General features: G+C 42.4%; 2 protein-coding genes across 2 annotated transcripts in view; one reads left to right on the forward strand and one right to left on the reverse strand.

Moving 5' to 3' along the window:
* Nucleotides 1-8777: 8777 nt before the first annotated feature.
* Nucleotides 8778-10620, reverse strand: LOC132834129 (uncharacterized). The gene has a single exon (XM_060852761.1). The coding sequence runs from the start codon at nucleotides 10031-10033 to the stop codon at nucleotides 9179-9181; it is 855 nt and encodes a 284-aa protein (XP_060708744.1). The 5' UTR covers nucleotides 10034-10620; the 3' UTR covers nucleotides 8778-9178.
* ccpg1 (cell cycle progression 1) overlaps nucleotides 10535-20186 on the forward strand; it is a 57932-nt gene continuing 48280 nt past the window's right edge. The window contains exons 1-2 of the mRNA XM_060852760.1: nucleotides 10535-10650; nucleotides 16160-16235. Coding sequence (XP_060708743.1) covers nucleotides 16176-16235 — 60 coding nt within the window. The 5' untranslated portion in view covers nucleotides 10535-10650; nucleotides 16160-16175. The remainder of the gene's footprint in view (nucleotides 10651-16159; nucleotides 16236-20186) is intronic.

Below are 20186 nucleotides of genomic sequence, written 5' to 3' on the forward strand. Positions count from 1 at the left end.
GCCTCATCTTCTGCCTGGGAACCCTCCAACCACAAGGAATGAACTCCGATTTCTCCAGTTTCCTCATTTCCCCTCCCCCCACCTTGTCTCAGTCGGTTCCCTCAACTCAGCACCGCCCTCCTAACCTGCAATCTTCTTCCTGACCTCTCCGCCCCCACCCCACTCCGGCCTATCACCCTTACCTTGACCTCCTTCCACCTATCACATCCCCATCGCCCCTCCCCCAAGTCCCTCCTCCCTACCCTTTATCTTAGCCTGCCTGGCACACTCTCCTCATTCCTGATGAAGGGCTCTGGCCCGAAGCGTTGAATTTCCTGTTCCTTGGATGCTGCCTAACCTGCTGTGCTTTAACCAGCAACACATTTTCAACTGTGATCTCCAGCATCTGCAGACCTCACTTTTTACTGGAGTTACAGGTAGGCCAGACCAGATAATAATGGCAGATTTTCATCCCTAAAGGTTAATGGTGAATCAGAATTGCTTTTAATGACAATCTCCTAGTTTTATGTTTACTATTAGTTATACTAGTTTTTATTCCAGAATTACTCAATTAGTTAATTAACTGTATTTGAATGCCCAACAACTGCTGTGGGATTTGGATTCACGGATTACTGATTCAGTGAGCTATCCAGAATACCTTGGGTATCACCAATTATCTATCAATATTTGAATAAAACATCTTCCATAATAAAGTAAAAGTTTATCATTTAACAAAGAGATTCCATCCTTTTTTGATATGTTTCTCTGATCTACCATTTTGGAATTAAGAGCTATTTTAAATTATACAGTACCAAGGACTTCAAGTTTTAATTTTGTAGTGAGATTTGAAACTGATATTTAAAATCATTGAAGACTATAATTTGTCACATTTAGCACAGTGCTTTGGATAACAAATTATACCATTCAGGAAAATAAAATTGTACTGTCTCGAAGATTTGTAGTTGCAGGATCATTTGATATCTCAGTGTGGTCATCCCTGTCCTTTTGCAAGTTGCCCCAGGCCTAGGTCAGAGTTCCCTGCTCAAGTGATGGAACCAGCAAATTTTTGGTGGTGATGACGGAAGAGCAAGAACCTCAAGGTTACAGCTGTTTACAGGCAGAGGACACCTCAGCAAAAGTGGTTTTGTTTCCTTTAAATGCACATGGGAAAGATAACAGGAAGCCACCTTGTATTCTTTTCCGTTGTTATATTGCTCATTACTATTGGTAGTTGTCAGTGTCAGGTTCTTATAAACAACTGAAGAGCAATGCAAGACAAAGGGAAATGGGCACAGGATCTATCCTTGGGATAATTCACACTACACAAGAATGAATACTAATTTTCTGAATTGTTTAAGAGGACACTAAGTAGTATCAAAAGAAGTGAAGGAATATTCAGCAAAATATGATTGTTAACAAGGTTTTAATATCCTTGGCATATGCTTCATTTCTTTGGAACTGCTTCAAGTTTCACTTTATCAGCTTGTTTTTTTTAAAAGAAGTAGCTATATTATTATGGGCTAGCTATTTGATAAAGAGATACATTTTGTGATATATAAAACCAAAAGAAAGACAATGTGTAATTGAACTGTGACTCTCTCTGCAGATGTTGGCTGACCTGTCGGGTATTTTTTTGCCTATTCTGTTTCTTTAACATATTTTAGGCATTATTTGGAGAAATTACAATTAAAGTGCCTTTGTTCTGTTTAATGATTACTTTGAAAGTAGGTATAAGCAAGCCGGCTTTCATTTACACATTTCAACTGCTAGCTTATTGAAATTTCAAGGGAATAACGTGAGTCAAAGTCAGGATTTATGCCTTTTTTAAAGCAATTAAATCTCCTGTTAAAGAAAATCATAGGGACTTCTTTAACATCAATAGCACATAACAGCATAGTTTCAAGAAAGTGAAGGAGTGTGATCCATAACTGTAAAGTTGCACATACAGTATTGGTATTTGTGTTCAGACAGTGTATTGTCTGTGGATGAATCTTGTTCAGATAGAGGACAGGTTAGAGATCACATGTAGAGATGGGCAGTGTGAGAACCAATGGACACATTTTTGAGGAGCTGGAACATAAATGGCAGGCTGAGGGACCCCATTTTGTACTGTAACATTTGATGATTCTTATAGTATTGAATAGGGTGATGTTGAGCATTGTACTGATATTTTTTAAAAAAAATTTAGGGATGTGGGTCTCACAGGGTGGGCCAGCATTTATTGCCTGCTCCTAATTGCCTGTGAGAAAGTGGTGCTGAGCAATCATTTTGGACCACTGTAGGAACATGTACAACACATTCGCTCGGGACTTCCAAGACCCAACAAAGAGAATGTATGATGATATATTTCCAAATCTGGATTGTGAGTGGATTGGAGAGGAACTTGCAGGTGGTGGTGTTGCCATGTTTCTATTGTGTCATCCTCTTTGATGGTAGATGTCATAGGTTTGGAAGGTCCTAAGGAGCCTTTATGAATTTTTGGAGTGCATCTTGTAGATGGAGCACACTGTTGCTAATGAGCATTGGTAATAGAGAGAATGAATGGTTATGGAAGTGGTTCTGGATCAGTGGTGCTGGAAGAGCACAGCAGTTCAGGCAGCATCCAACGAGCAGCGAAATCGACGTTTCGGGCAAAAGCCCTTCATCAGGAATAAAGGCAGTGAGCCTGAAGCGTGAAGAGATAAGCTTGGGGAGAGAGTAGCATAGAGTACAATAGGTGAATGGGGGAGGAGATGAAGGTGATAGATCAGGGAGGAGAGGGTGGAGTGGATAGGTGGGAAAGGAGCTAGCAGGTCGGACAAGTCCAGACAAGTCATGGGGACAGTGCTGAGCTGGAAGTTTGAAACTAGGAAGAGGTGGGGGAAGGGGAAATGAGGAAGCTGTTGAAGTCCACATTGATGCCCTGGGGTTGAAGTGTTCCGAGGTGGAAGATGAGGCGTTCTTCCTCCAGGCGTCTGGTGGTGAGGGAGCGGCAGTGAAGGAGGCCCAGGACCTCCATGTCCTCAGCAGAGTGGGAGGGGGAGTTGAAATGTTGGACCACAGGGCGGTGTGGTTGATTGGTGCGGGTGTCCCGGAGATGTTCCCTAAAGCGCTCTGCTAGGAGGCGCCCAGTCTCCCCAATGTAGAGGAGACCACATCGGGAGCAATGGATACAATAAATGATATTAGTGGAAGTGCAGGTAAAACTTTGATGGATGTGGAAGGCCCCATTAGGGCCTTGGATAGAGGTGAGGGAGGAGTTGTGGGCACAGGTTTTGCAGTTCCTGCGGTGGCAGGGGAAAGTGCCAGGATGGGAGGGTGGGTCGTAGGGGGGCGTGGACCTGACCAGGTAGTCACGGAGGGAATGGTCTTTGCGGAAGGCGGAAAGGGGTGGGGAGGGAAATATATCCCTGGTGGTGGGGTCTTTCTGGAGGTGGCGGAAATGTCGGCGGATGATTTGGTTTATGCGAAGGTTTGTAGGGTGGAAAGTGAGCACCAGGGGCGTTCTGTCCTTGTTACGGTTGGAGGGATGGGGTCTGAGGGCGGGGGTGCGGGATGTGGATGAGATGCGTTGGAGGATCATGTGGGAAGGGAAATTGCAGTCTATAAAGAAGGAAGCCATTTGGTGTGTTTTATGGTGGAACTGGTCCTCCTGGGAGCAGATACGGCGGAGGCGGAGGAATTGGGAATACGGGATAGCATTTTTGCAAGAGATAGGGTGGGAAGAGGTGTAATCCAGGTAGCTGTGGGAGTCGGTGGGTTTGTAAAAAAATGTCAGTGTCAAGTCGGTCATCATTAATGGAGATGGAGAGGTCCAGGAAGGGGAGGGAGGTGTCAGAGATGGTCCAGGTAAATTTAAGGTCAGGGTGGAATGTGTTGGTGAAATTGATGAATTGCTCAACCTCCTCATGGGAGCAAGAGGTGGCGCCAATGCAGTCATTAATGTTACGGAGGAAGAGGTGGGGAGTGGTGCCGGTGTAATTACGGAAGATCAACTGTTCTATGTAGCCAACAAAGAGACAGGCATAGCTGGGGCCCATACATGTGCCCATGGCTACCCCTTTGGTCTGGAGGAAGTGGGAGGATTCAAAGGAGAAATTGTTAAGGGTGAGGACCAGTTCGGCCAAACGAATGAGAGTGTCAGTGGAAGGGTACTGTTGGAGACGTCTGGAGAAGATAAACGGAGGGCTTGGAGGCCCTGATCATGGCGGATGGAGGTGTAGAGGGATTGGATAACCATGGTGAAGATGAGGCATTGGGGGCCAGGGAAACGGAAGTCTTGGAGGAGGTGGAGGGCGTGGGTCGTGTCTCGAACGTATGTGGGGAGTTCCTGGACTAGGGGGGATAGGACAGTGTCGAGGTAGGTAGAGATGAGTTCAGTGGGGAAGGAGCATGCTGAGACAATGGGTCGGCCAGGGTGGTCAGGCTTGTGGATCTTGGGAAGGAGGTAGAACCGGGCAGTGCGGGGTTCCCGAACAATGAGGTTGGAAGCTGTGGGTGGGAGATCTCCTGAGGTGATGAGGTTCTGTATGGCCTGGGAGATGATGGTGATGGGGGGTGGGGTCATGGTCGAGGGGGCAATAGGAAGAGGTGTTTTTGAGTTGGCGTTTGGCTTCAACGGTGTAGAGGTCAGTGCGCCAGACTACCACTGCGCCCCCTTTATCCGCTGGCTTAATGGTGAGGTTGGGATTGGAGCAGAGGGATTGGAGGGCTGTGTGTTATGGAAGTGGTGCCTGTCAAGTGTGCTGCTTTGTCCTGGATGATGTTAAACCTCTTGAAAGTTGTAGGAACTTTACTCACCAAGACAATTAGGGAGTATTCCATCACATTCTTGACTTTGATTTGATTTGATTTATTGTCACATGTATCGAAGTACAATGAAAAGCTTTGAGTACAAGCAGAACGTAGGAAGCACAGATGTACGGACATGATGTACAGATCAAAAAAACTTAGACAGAGGCATACAGGTTACATTGCACAGGGTGTGCTCTGGGTGAGATCAGCATTATTTGAAGCTAGAGAGTCCATTCATCAGTCTAATAATGGCTAGGAAGAAGCTGTTCCTGAACCTGCTGGTGCATTTGTTCAGGTTTCTGTATCTTCTGAAGAAGGGCTCATGCCCGAAACGTTGATTCTCCTGCTCCTTGGATGCTGCCTGACCTGCTGCATCAAAAAGTGTGATGCTGGAAAAGCACAGCCAGTCAGGCAGCATCCAAGGAGCAGGAGAGTTGACGTTTTGAGCATGAGCTCTTCATCAGGAATGAGGTGATGGCCCAAGGGTGCTGCTAGATAAATGGAGGAGGGGGAGCAGGGCTGCTGGGGGAAGGTAGCTGGAAATGCCATTGGTAAATGAAGCTGGGGGGTGATGGTGATAGGTTGAGGAGGAGGGTGAAGCAGATAGGTAGGAAGGAAGACAGACAGGTAGGCCAGTTCAAGAGGGTGTTGCTGAGTTGGAAGGTTGAATCTGGGATAAGGTGGGGGGGAAGGGAAAATGAGGAAACTATTGAAATCCACATTGATGCTGTGTGGCTGGAGGGTTCCAAGGCAGAAGATGAGGCATTCTTCCTCCAGGCGATGGGTGGCTAGCGTTTGGCAGTGGAGGAGGCCCAGGACTTGCATATCCTGGGAGGGGGAGTTAAAGTGTTCGGCTGTAGGGTAGTGGCATTGTTTAGTGCGTGTGTCCCAGAGATTTTATATGAAATGTTTCACAAGTTGATGTCCTGTCTCCCCAATATAGAGGAGACCACATCGGGAGCAACGGACACAGTAGATGACATATGCAGAAGTACAGATAAATCTTTGTCGGATGTGGAAGGATTCTTTGGGGTGTTAAACGGAGGTGAATGGGGTGGTGTACGTGCAGGTTTTACACTTCTTATGGTGGCAGGGAAAGGTGCTGGGAGTGGAGAGTAGGTTGGTGGGGGTGGGGGAAATGTGGATCTAACAAGGGAGTTGCGGAGGGAATTATTTCTGCGGAATGCAGAGAGGGATTGGGAGGGAAATATGTCCCTGGTGAGAGGGGTCTCTTTGTAGGTGATGGAAATGGCAGAGGATGATATGTTGTATCTGGAGGTTGGTGGGGTGGAAGATGAGTACTGGGGGAGTTCTGTCCTTGTTGTGATTGGAGGGGTGGGAAGAGGAGGAGATATGCTGGAGGGCATCATCAACCACATGGGAGGGGAAATTGCGGTTCTTGAAGAAGAAGGCCATCTGTGGTGGAATTGGTTCTGGGAGAAGATGCGGAGGAATTGGGAGTAAGGGATAGCATTTTTACGGGCATCACGGTGGGAGGAGGTGCAATCTAGGTAGCTTTGGGAATTGGTGGGTTTGATGTAGATCCGTGTTGAGCTGGTCGCTGGAAATGGAGATGGAGAGGTCCAGGAAGGAGAGGGAGGTGTCTGAGATGGTCCAGGTGAACTAGAGAGGTGATATTGGAAGGTGTTAGTGAAGTTGATGAACTGTTTAACCTCCTGGTGGGTGCATGAGGTGGCGCCAATACAGTTATCAATGTAGCGGAGGAAAAAGTGGGGAATGGTACCAGTGTAGCTGCGGAAGATGGACTTTCCATGTACCTGACAAAGAGGCAGGCATAGCTGGGGCCCATGCAGGTGCCCATGGCTACTCTCTGGTCTGGAGGAAATGGGAGGTTTTGAAGGAGAAATTGTTAAGGGTGAGGACCAGTTCAGTCAGTTGAATGTGTCAGTGGAAGGGTATTGGTTGGGTCGGCGGGAGACAAAGAAAATGAGGGCTTGGAGGCATTTATCATGGCAATGGATGAGTACAGGGACTGGATGTGACTGGTGAAGTTGAGGCATTGGGGGTCGAGGAAACAAAAGTCATGGAGGAGGTGGAGGGCATGGATGGTGTCTGAATGTATGTGGGGAGATTCTGCACCGAAAGGGACTGGATGGTGTCAAGCGTTGACTTCTGTGGTGGTCTAGGCACTGCACACCACCTTCTGTCGTTTCTTACAGTCCTGGGCAGAGCAGTTGCCATACCAGGCCATTATGCACCCAGAGAGTACGCTGTCAATGGTTGCATTTGTAGAAGTTGGTGAGGGTCCTTATGGACTTGCCACATTTCCTTGTGCCTTGTAGATTGTAGACAAGCTTTGGAAAGTCAGGAGGTGAGTTATTCACTGCAGGATTCCTAGCCTTTACCTGCTCTTGTAGCCACAATATCTGCGAGACAAGTTCAGTTTCTGGCCAGTGGTAACTCCCAGTATATCGCCAATGGGAGAATTCAGTGATGATTGTCTCTTTTTAGAGCTGGTCATTGCATGGTATTTGTATGGGATGAATGTTACTTGCTATTTGTTCAAGTTTGGATCTGTCCTGGTCTTAGTACATTTTGACATGGATTGCTTGAGTATTTGAGGAGTCACAAATAATGCTGAGCATTGTGCAATTATCAGTGAATATCCCTACCTCTGACCTAATGATGCAGAGTAGGTCATTGATGAAACAACTGAAGATGGTTGGGTCGAGGACACCATCCCGAGAAGTTCCTGGAGAGATGCTTTGGAGTGGCAACTGACTTGAACAACCACAGCCATTTTCCTTTGAGCTGGGTCTGATTCTGTGCTATCTGCATGATATAACTGCTAAAGCATTGAGGGTCATAAGGAACCCAGGTGGGAAGGTAATTCATAATAAATGTAGTAGCCATCATAGCTCCCTCTGCAATCAGTTATTTTTTTCTCTTCATGCTCAGTGGGGCCTCTTCTGGTTATTGTGGGCATGTCCCTTTTTCATTAGCTCCAGTTGGATATATCTCTCTACCATATGGAACACTCACATGCCTGGATTTAGGATTCCTGAGCACTCATTTATGAACCTCAAGACAAATCTAATTGCTATATTTAAGGTGTCTGACTGGCACACTTAAAAAACCTTTTGAAATTGCTTTGGTTTTGAGAATATAATGAACAAGTTATACAGAGATACTTTCATCATAGAAATCATAGAAACTCTACAGTGTGGAAACAGGACATTTGGCCACAGTAATCCTCTGAAGTGTATCCCACCAGCAGCTCCAGAACACACATAAAAGCAAGATAGTTTTTTTAAATATGCAAGCTCTACCTATTAGAGTCCTTTCATGCAGCATTTCAAATGTTTATAGTATATGTAGGAGGATGAACATTGCCGAATTGTTTAAGTTAATTCCATCACTACTTCAACAGTACAATAGAGACATGGTCCATATAACACCAAAGCAAAATAGTTGGTCAATCTGAATCTGGATTCAGACTGTACTTTTAGCATTGTGGGATAAACAAACACAATTGTAATTTAATTTAAACTGGATTTTATTGACACACCAAATCCCAATAGCTTCACACAGTAATTGAATTACATGCTGTTTAAATTAGGGAAATTATGAACAATGTATATTTGGGACCAGAAGCAAGTGTGTCATATTCAGGAGCTACATAATATATGCAATAATCTCAATACATTACTTAGTCAGCGAGAGCAGGGCTGCCAAAATGGGTGGTCTTTAAAATTATAGGATGGTTTTGGACAGTATTAATTGTTGAAGTAGCACTAGTCTTTAAATTGTTGAAATTTGGAGGTATTTTAAAATTAAACAGGATAAATCAGATTGGTATTTCAGATCACAAATTAGAAATTGAGCCTAAACAAATTACCGACAAAGAGTAAGAGAATGACATATGGAACTATTTTATCTAAATTACAAACATAGGGACAGAAATGTAAGAGTGGGATTTGGGGTTGGGGACTGAACGATTGTTTTTACAAGTTGCTGCTGAGAAAGGAAATGGTGAGAAGGGGAAGTGGTATTGTGCTGGGAGGCTTTTGAAATGCATCTGTAAGAGCCAGCAGATTTTGCATGCTAAACGAATACAAGGTGCAACAGCACTATCCGGTGTAGGAGTTTGTAAGATTTTATGTGAAAGAAAACATTTGATTGCTCGTTCTTGACATTTGTTGGGTCTGTCTATGTTCTTCCGAATGCTGCTTTATCAAGCATGCCTGAAAGAAATTATGACAAGAATACAGTTGTACACGTGATACATGTACATAAATTCTAACTTTGCACAATCTCTCCCCAGTCCCACAGACAAAACTAAAATGTTCTATTCATGGTGCCAACAAATATTAGCAGAAAATGTCACCAGTTGACTGTTACAATACCACATGCACTCTCGAACCAATGCACTCTCGAACCACGACGGCTTGCTCCCAGTCTCAAGTCAAAGGGGGAGTAAATCGTGCACTCTCCTTTTGTCCGAGCCAGTATTTAGGGAACGGTTTCGGTACATCCCGCCAGTTTGAAGCATTGCAGAGAAGGACTGCGTTAGTGGTTTGTAGACTGAAGGTGCAATTTCACATGTGGGTTGGTTGGACCCATATGATGCACTGGTGGTTCTGAAGAGTGGATTTTGAGGTTTAACGAACGGAACAGGGAATGCCGCCGTCGGGAATTTCGCCATGCAAGAAAAGACAGGGTTACCAGGATTCGCGCAGGGAGACCACGGCTTCTCCATATCCTCTGCTTTAGCAGCAGTGGCTGGAATAGGACTACTTTCACTCGTTTCCTTTTTATGTTCAACTTCTGGAGCAAGAGATTGACTGTGATCATCACGGACTGAGTTCTTACACTCACCCTTGGGAGCAAAGGATAAACGGACATCATCACACACACTGTCATCAGGTGCCTTTGCAACAAAAGCTGGATTGAAATCATCCCGCACTTCATCACACTGAACCTTCTGAGCATGGGCTAAATCAACATCGTCACACATCATGTCCTTAGATTCAACCTTGGGCGCAAAAGATTGGTTAAAATCCTTGCATATTGAGTCTTCAATCTGATCCTTCTGAGCAAGGGGTGAATTAGGATCAACTTCACAATTTGTCGACTCAACTCTTGAAAAGGGCAGTTTGGGATTGTCACACACCGAGTCTTCAAAGTGAACCTTTCCAGCGAGGGATGAGATGGTATTGTCATCCCTGCGCTCAGCCTGGGGAGCAGTGGGATCATCATCACAGTTCGGGCTTTTGAACTGAACTTTTCGAGCAGTCGCTCGACTGGGATGACAGCTCATGGTCCCTTTCAATAGGAAAGTTCAGGTCTTCCCAGGTGGAACACGGTTTTTACACGGTCCTTTCTGCTCCTGGTTTCCAGCACCCGCAATTCTTTGTTTTGTTTCCCCCCTTTCTGGGGCGTTCACAGACCCCTGCAGCTCCCCTTTGGCCAAGTACCAGTTTGACTGTGAAGTGAAGCAGTATCCAGAGGGAAATATTGTAACCAATGCAGTCAGCTGAAACCCTTAGCCCATGGTTACCATGGAAGCATTGTTCGGCTCGAGCTGTTTGTTGTGGCAGCGGCGCCTTGGTAACGGCGTTTGATTGGTTGTTCGTCACGACGGGGCGTGTTCGGCGGGTGTTTGCGCGGCGCATTCGGGTTGTAGTCCGGGGGCGGGGGAAGAGCGGGGAAGCGGTTGGGTTTGGGACTGCAAATCCCAGAATGCCGCGCGGCGAGGCGGGGTTGCGCGTAACCGCCCGGCCGGGAGGGGGCGGGGCCTCGTTCGGCAGCGTCAGTCAAAACATCACAAGAGGAGGGGGAGGGGTGCGGGCTGGCCGCAGCCTCTGGAGGCTGTTGTTTTTTAACGGGTCAACAACAAGCGTTTGACTTACCGCCGGCTGAAGGGAGAGGCGGCAGGTGAGGCTCGGGGTCGAGGCCCGGGGAATGGGGGTCGCGATCGTCGCTGTCTCCCGGGGTGACGGACCGTGGGCGGTGGTGAGGGAGGGAGGGGATTGGTCTGAGCTGGGAAAGGCCGAGGGGAGGGGGCAGGCTGAAGGGCCTCGGGCTCAGGTTAACCTTCTCCTGCCTCGAATGACCCATTTCCCCGACTCCTCCCCCAGTTAAAACCGCTCGGGCGCCGTCCCTGTTATTATTGCTGCGCGCTGGGGAGGGGGAAGCTTCGCAAAGTCACTTGTTTATTTTTGGTTCAGCCTGTTCAGACCCCGCTAGCTCTGGTTTTCCTTCACACACACAAGATTGCAAACGATTGCATGATCTGACTGCACTCTCACTGACGCAACTCCCTCCTCCCCACCCTCCACTCTTTTCCCCCGTTTTCTATTTTGTGTGTGGCAATGGGAGTAATGCGCACCTCTCAGACTGCACGGTTTACTGAGGAAGGCTGGAATTAAACCGGACCTCCGCAAAAAGCGCCTTCTTCACAGCCAAATCTCTGATCACAGTTGTTGATGAAACCGTCCTCTCACAGCAACAGCCGACGAGGAACAGTTGCTGTTGTTGACATTATCTCCTTTTTTCTTCTTGTTTTGCAAACCATGATCTGCATTTTGGGCAGGGCTTTCTGCACTTCCCTAATTTCCCTGGGAAGACAGGTCACAGCTAAGTCATTGCTCCCTAACTTTTCACACTTTTCCATGAGCCATTCCTCACAGTAGTGCTGACAATAATTACAACATGGGTCTGGAAGGATCATTAATGAAGACTTACCATCTCAAACTCTCATGAAACACCTAATTCTTAAAACATGATTGCTATGTGATGCCAGGGACAAACCATAGAATGGGGCTAATATGATTTAAGGACGCAATATGTGCATCTAAGTCAAAAATCAAGAATTTCTTAATTCTGCTATTAGCCTACCAAGGAGTCAGATAGAAATCTCAATCTTTTATGGAACATGCAATGACTGTCTTGGGAAACAAGGATATCATATCCTTCTTATGCTTGAGGTTGCAAAACCTTTTTATCTTGTTAGCTCTGAAGTGGTCCTGCTTCTTTTCCCTTCCCCATATGACTCCTGGTTTTTGTCTGGCATTTTTCTCCAGCAGCATAACTGTCATTGACAGTTCAACAAAGTGGAAAATTATATCATTCAATGGTTACAACACAGGAGGAGGTAATTCAGCCTGCTGGAATGACTGTGGGATACAGGCGGGCAAACAATGCATTATCTCAATGACTATAATTTCAGTAACTATTTTTGGTTTTATTCAAACAGAAAATTTGCTTAGAACTGGAAGAGAATTTGGGCTAAGGAGGTCTATTTTATTCTCAGTAATTTCAGTTGTGCCTCTTGTATTATTCCTTCATCTCTACTAACCTATTTGGTTTTATTTTCAACTCGTTTATAATATTGACTTTTGTCACTTGTTTGAGAACTTATTTTGCTGTTATTTTTAATGTAAAACCAAGTTGCCTAACTGCTGTTTTTGAAAATGTGTTGCTGGAAAAGCGCAGCAGGTCAGGCAGCATCCAAGGAGCAGGAGAATCGACGTTTCGGGAAAAGATTACTGAAGAAGGGCTCATGCCCAAAACGTCGATTCTCCTGCTCCTTGGATGCTGCCTGACCTGCTGTGCTTTTCCAGCAACATACTTTCAGCTCTGATCTCCAGCATCTGCAGACCTCACTTTCTCCTAACTGCTGTTTTTGCCCCAAACTCGTCTCCTTTGCGTCAGTGAATGATTTGCCTAAAACATTTTAGTTAATCCCTTCTGTCATTTATGATTGTGAATTTAATCTTTAGATTCTCGTTTGATTTGTGATTAATGAATGTTATAAGTATTCTTGTGGTAATGAAGCTACTAAAACAGTGCAGAATATTTAGCATCTTTAAATCAATCTTAAACTGTAAGTATTTCACAGAATCCTGACAGTGTAGAAAGAGGCCATTTGGCCCCTCAAGTCAGCACTGATCCTTCAAAGATCATCTCGCCCAGATGTAACCCTTGTGACCCCACTTACCATGGCTAATGCACCTAACCGGCATATCTTCGGACTGTTGGAGGAAATCAGAGCACCAGGAGAAAACCTAAGTAGACACTGGGAGAATGTGCAAACTCCACAGAGACAGCCACTCAAACCTGGGTCCCTGGCACTGTGAGGTAGCAGTGCTAACCACTGTGCCATCGTCCTGCCCTAAATAGAGTGCTGAGATTAGGGTAATATTTCCAAGAGGCACAAGTGCATGCTCACAGTAATAACTGGAACACGGAAATAGCGGAGGATGGTTGAAACAGCCCTTAAAACAATGACCAATGTGTCTTATCCCATTTTGTTCCTACTTTGTATTTCATTTGTAACTTTCTGCCCGATATCATTGGTATTTTTCTATGGGTTTTTTTTTGTCTGTTTTATGTGTTTAATATACTTGGTCAATCCTTGTTTTTACCTGTTTTGGATTGTTGCCTTTTGGAAATGGAAGCAGTATATTGTTATTTTAAAGAGCAGGGATATTCTTTGGCTGGGAACTACTGATCCACCAATAAAAAAAGCCTAAATTTGTTGTCCTTTTTATCATAAATGTGTAAAGTGGAACCACTGCAAACCAAAGATGAATTCAGATTCAAAATATACTAAAACTAAAATTAAACTTCAGTTTGCATTGTAGTCTTTTCAATTCTGTACAACACCGTTCCAATTTTTAATTTCTAATTTTTTTAAAAGTGCAATTTTAGACTTTGTAACCTAATCTTATCCATATTTTGTTTTCCTTTGAAAATAGTTTATTTTTCTTTTTGATGTCAGTATTTGGAAGAAACCTTCAAAATACATTGTATCCCAGTCAAAAATCAGGATCATCCATGCATGGAATAAATGCTGAAGATTCAGTTTTTAATGTGTACATTATCAATCACTACTGAGTGCTGGATGAGTGAACATTGTATTTTGAACTTACATTGGTAATTAAACAGAAAGATAGATATTTGTGGGTATATGAAATTTAAGATTTCTTGACATGCCACATTTAACATTGTGGCACAGTAGGCTATTTACAGAACAATGCATGTAATTATTCTTGTCCTCATTTTTTGCGGTGTAATTTTTGCTATGAAGTTTCACTACTGATTTCGCAATTATTGAAAGCACTTTTCCTCTTAAAATATTGCATAATGTTGCAAACTTTTTAACAAGTGTTAACCTTCTTCTTATCTGTACTAAATACAACCCCAGTTTTGATTATTTCAAAAATACATATTCCAAACCATTATATGAAAACTGGATTGCTACGAGTTGGGAATTTGTAGCATGTTAAATCTTTTAGCGTTTGAGCTGCAATTTCACCTCGGTCTTCTATAGACCTCTATAAAACTTCCATGCATACTCATGTGACACAGGCTAATCACTTGCTGCCTGTTACTAAATCTGTTTGGAATAAAGTTCACTGCATGATATCATACACCTCAGAATGGGTCCTGTCGTTTACTGAGACCATTTTAAAATTTGAACTGTCACTTCTTCTGTTCAAGGACTAGAGTGTGGAATAGTATCAGCATTGAACTTCAATTTAATTGTGTACCAATTATGGTTCAACTGCCCTTTATCCTGCTGGACAATCAGGGTTCTATTGTAATTTGTAGAAGAATACACGATGCTGATCTGTTTTGCTACTAGCACATAATTATTATTTACAAGGCATAATAAAGGACATCTAATGGTAAAATTTCAATCTTTGTCAATCCTTCCTGTATTTTGATTTGATGCCTCCAGGATTGGATTCCTGAAAATTGGATTTGATAGTTTGAATGGATGCTGATCTAAGCAACCGTGATTCAATATGGTCTCCATTTGTTCATGTATTCTGTAAGCACATAATCTAAATGCTTAGCCTCTAATAGTTTTCTAGTGCAAAACACTGACGTTACATGCATGGATTAGGTGCATCAGTAAACCACTCAGCCTCTCGAGGCTGCTACACCATTCAGTAAGATCATTGCTGCTTTGAATATGTGCCAGAGAGTTTGATTTATTGCTCCCATAACTGATCAGTAACAACTAGGATTAGCCATAAAGTATACATTTGAGATCTGTGTTTTTGCTTTCAATTTAATTCCATACAGTAGTTACAGTACAGTTAGGAATACCATATGCATTGAGAGTAGTGTGGCATTTTCTTTTGTCACCAATGTGATTAAACGTATAGGGAAGGTGGTAAAAGCTTTTGGCATCTTTCAGATCCCATGGTATACCTGTTTTCCATTTCAGGTGAATAATGCTGAAAGTTGTATTGCTCTACAAAAATAATGCCTGTAATCTGTACAATCCTGAACAATTGCAGTAAACAGACTTATGTAGCAGTGTACTCTTAATAGAAGTTTCATGAGTTTCTATGTTACTTTCACTTTGAATGCAAAGTGAATGTGCCAGAGATCCGGGTTCAATTCCCGCCTCAGGCGCCTCTCTGTTGGAGTTTGCACATTCTCCCTATGACTGCGAGGGTTTCCTCCCACGGTCCAAAAATGTGCAGGTTAGGTGAATTGGCCATGTTAAATTGCCCGCAGTGTTAGGTGAAGGGGTAAATGTAGGGGAATGGGTCTGGGTGGGTTACACTACGCTGGATCAGTGTGGACTTGTTGGGCCAAAGGGCCTGTTTCCACACTGTAAGTAATCTAATCTAATCTATTACACAATTGAAAAACTTTCTGAAATATTGGGCAAATCTGGGTGTTATGAATGGGGTAGGATGCAAGGAGGTAAATAAGTTGGGTAAACATTGAGTCTGTATCTTGGGTATGACATTTAGTCTATGAAAGAAAATCAAATTAAAAAGAGCTTGCCCTTGATTGGCTTGAGGAGCAAAATAACTCATTCCTGTTCCTTGTTTGCATGTTTGTGATTAAAATAACTCAACGCCTAGTTGTCTTTCACGTTTAAGTTCAAGTTCACATTGGTAGCTGCTAGAACACTCTTGAGTTTTAGATTGGCTTATACATGCAGTCTAAAGGTGTCGTCACAGTGATAAATTTAACATCTATATATAAATATAATATTGTTGAAAGCCCCAATTTTATTTTAAGTTTGAACTGTGCTGTGCAGCTGTTCTTGTGAACAGTGACCTTGCCATCTAGATAAGGTGCAGGGAGGAAAGATGGGTCACATGATTACTCAAACAAAAACAAACTGTTCTTACTATATACCGTGTGTGTACTATTAATCCAAAGTTTTGTTTTAAAATTGGCATAAATTTTAATTATTCCCTAGTTTTAATTTAAACAGAATACAAAGCTTTTCCTTTTGGCATATGTGTGTTGGCTTTTTATGAGTGCCATTTGAGTTTAAATAGTGTTGTTTGGGTTCCAGGAACATGTGTTATTAACAACAGACCAAACAAAATGATTGTGGCATGGAAAAGTATTGGACTTAAACTTTGATTTTCTTTTGCTAATTTGGATATTGTTTGTTTTGCAGTTACCTTGGCGTAAAGATGTCGGAGAGTTCCAGCGATAGTGAATCATCCTGTGGTTGGACCATAATTAACCATGAAGTATATTATACTTTTCTTATTTCATTTCTTAATCTCTATGATATATTATAATTGTGGTTTATCTGTGCACTGAAGAATGGAGTTATTAAGAATTGTGAGATGTAAGAACTAATTATGCAATAACTTGTGATTTTTTTTTAAAAAAGGCAAGATTTTGCTTTGCATACTCTGTTACAGAATCATGTTCCAGGTCTTTTATAAGTTTTTCTGACTTTGGTGCACATAAGTAGGTAAGGGAAATCCCCACCCCTCACTATTCTTTCACATTGTGCAATAGTCTATATTATCCAATGTCTATATTTGCATAGTTTTCTTTGGAATTGGTCACTTAATTAACAATCTTGCCACTATTTCCTTTTCTTCCCAAGTGACTAGAAAAATATATTTGTGCGTACCTACGATGTAGTATTTCGTATATATTGTGAAAGTCCTAACTATGTTGTGGTTCTGTTCGCCAAGCTGGGAATTTGTGCTGCAAACGTTTCATCCCCTGTCTAGGTGACATCCTCCGTGCTTGGGAGCCTCCTGTGAAGCACTTCTGTGATGTTTCCTCCGGCATTTATAATGGTTTGTCTCTGCCGCTTCCGGTTGTCAGTTCCAGCTGTCCGCTGCAGTGGCCGGTATATTGGGTCCAGGTCCCAGCTCGGCAAACAGAACCACAACAACGAGCACCCGAGCTACAAATCTTCTCCCAAACTTTGAACACCTATGGGCGAGAGACGCTAAGACAAACAAACACATCGACCTGGACCCAATATACCGGCCACTGCAGCGGACAGCTGGAACTGACAACCGGAAGCGGCAGAGACAAACCACTACAAATGCCAGAGGAAAGATCACAGAAGCGCTTCACAGGAGGCTCCCAAGCACTGAGGATGTCGCCTAGACCGGGGACGAAACGTTTGCAACACAAATTCCCAGTTCGGCGAACAGAACCACAGCAACGAGCACCTGAGCTACAAATCTTCTCCCAAACTTTGAAGTCCTAACTATGTTCTACTTGGAGTACAGAATTTGTGTCTAGATTGATGTCACAAATGCAAGATCTTCACAATTATTTAAAAAAAGTCCCTCATTGAAAAGATTTATAAAGAGCTTCTGATTAAAATATATCATTAACATATGAGAGAAAGCCGGTCATATTTTTAAGAGATAAAGTAGTTGTAATGAGAAAAATTGGATATTGTGTATTAAATCTTTATTGAACAAACTATTTAAAGTAACACTGCAACCTTTGTTATTTTTAAATGTCGTTTGTCTATCCTGGATGTTTACTGTTGCTGGGTGATTGTCATTGACAGAAACTGATCTTGACTAGCTGGTTACATATTGTTGTGACAACAGCAGGTCAGAGGCTAGGAATTTTAATGAGAGTAAATCAATTCCTCTCCACCCCAAAGTCTCTCCATCATCTACAAGGCAGAAGTCAAAAGGATGATGGAATACTCTCCACTACAGCTCCAACAACACTCCAGCTCGAAATCATCCAGGAATGATGAATATTCACTCCCTTTACCACTGATGCAAAGTTGCAGCAGTGGATAATTTCTAAAAAGGTGCACTGCTGTAACTCACCAAGGATCCTTTGACAGCACTGTCCAAACCTTTGACTTCTGCTAATTAGAAGGACAAGGGCAATACATACATGGGGCCCAAACCAACTACAACTTCCGTTGTAAACCATACACCATCCTGACTTGGAACTATATTGCCATTCCTTCACAGTTGCTAGGTCATAATCTTGGAACTTGTATTTTGGGTGTTCCTACACCACAAGGACAACAGCAGTTTGAAAAGAATTAAATTTACCTTCTCTGAGGCAATTATAGATAAGCAATAAGTACTGGCCTAGCCAGTGATGTCCACATTGTGTGAAAGAATGTTATTTTTTCAAAATGGAATAGATCCGTCATATACAGAATTAGGGCATAATAGTTTCTGTTCACTATTAGGAGAAAGTGAGGACTGCAGATGCTGGAGATCAGGGCTGAAAATGTGTTGCTTGAAAAGCACAGCAGATCAGGCAGCATCCAAGGAGCAGGAGAATCGACATTTTGAGCATGAGCTCTTCTTCAGGAAGAAGGGCTCATGCCCGAAACGTCGGATTTTTTTTGTTTGTTTTTCTTTTTTTTTCCCTGCTCCTTGGATGCTGTCTGACCTGCTGCGCTTTTCCTGCAACATCTTTTCAGCTCTGTTTACTCTTATGTTTGTTGTAACTGTCTGGTATAGTAGAAACATCACAAGATGAAATGATATGTGATTATATGCTATATGTTTCAACGTGCAAGTATACATAAATGTCTATTTTTTAAAGATTCTGGAACAGCAGTGAAAATAGATCAGAATAATACTGAGTATATTTTGGGAGATGTTATTTCTAGCTAAAATTGTTGTTCTTTGATTGTCTGCCTTAATGATGGAAAAACTGCCTTAATGAAGGACAAAGTGTGTCTTTCTGTCCTTCCTGACCTGAGTGGAAATTATTTGGTATGTTAACTGGAAAATATAGATAAGCATATGGAATGGTATTAAATTAATCTGGCAATACTACCTTTTGAGTTGATTTCTTATTTTGGTATCCGATTAATAAATTATGCTGATTTGCATTATTTATTGATGCTCATATCTTAAAGTCCCTCTTGGGACAGATCTAAAGTTTGGTTTTCTGGAAGAAACGGTATCTGAGGTAAATATCAACCACAAAGCTGGTGGTGATGACTTATTTTTGAAACTTCCCAGACAAGTAATCATCTTTTTATATTCAAAATACTCGCTCCTTTTTTTTTCGCTGTTAACTTCCATTCCTAAGTGGAATCCTGGAATTAAAGCTGAAATAACTGCTCTTTACATTATTTTGCACTTTACATGAAAAAATAGTGTTCTACGAACCATGGAGCTTTAATCCTGTACATCATTGCAATTTTCATATACAGTATTATCTAAAAGTTTTGATCAATCCAAGTGTGAAATTTCTCTATCAATATATTAATTGCATTGCGGCCAGAAATATTGTAGTAATATGATACTTTTTTTAAGACCCTCTTTTTCTAATTGATGTTATGCAATATACATATTGAAATTGTCCAACCTTTAATGTACATTCGGTACTGTTAAAAATTATGGAAACCTTTCTCATTTCATTGTAACAGGATGTTTTGCATCACAAAAGATGTAGTTTATAATGTGGATAAAATGTTATTAACTTTCATAATAAATCTCAAGAAGAGGCACTCAATCCACTAGATTCAATGTTTAAACCTTTAGTTTTAAAGATGGATCTGTTAGTAATTATTAATATCTTTTATAGTTGTTTTCACCTTTGGTGTCCATATATTGTTAGTGTACTGGTAAATAGTCTCTCCATCCCTTTTGTTTGAGCACATTATTCCCTATTTTTCTTAATGAATTGTTGAAAGTGACCTCATATAAACACATTAGTTAAATATGTTTTCACTGTCTTACTTCGTGCCAGGTTAACTTTCTGTGAAACAAATCCATACATACTTAATTGAAGGTTAGTTGCTTTCTGAAGGGAATTTCCATTGCAGGCCAGCTGTCAGTTGAAACACGAATTTATTTTGGGAAATGTTGGTATAAATGGTGCGTTTGATGCAATTGTGTGTGGCATGGATTTGGGAATCTAGATGAGCTTCCTGAAAGAATATTGGAATATAGAAACAAGTAGAGACCATTTAACCCCTCAATCCTATTTCACTGTTCTGTGAATTCATGGCTGATCTTCAGTGCAACTCCATAGACCTTTCTTTGTCCAATATCCTTTAATATCTTTTGCTAACAGTTAACCTTTGGATGACAAAAGTAATGGGGAATTACTAACAAAAGTGTTCCTGCTAAAAGGCCCATGTTGTTTAATTGCAAAGTCTGTGGTTGCACTGTTTGGATTGGATTACTAGATTTGATAGTTCTCCCAACTATTACAAAGGTTTCAAA

The sequence above is a fragment of the Hemiscyllium ocellatum genome, chromosome 39, assembly GCF_020745735.1.
Source record: "Hemiscyllium ocellatum isolate sHemOce1 chromosome 39, sHemOce1.pat.X.cur, whole genome shotgun sequence".
NCBI lineage: Eukaryota > Metazoa > Chordata > Chondrichthyes > Orectolobiformes > Hemiscylliidae > Hemiscyllium > Hemiscyllium ocellatum.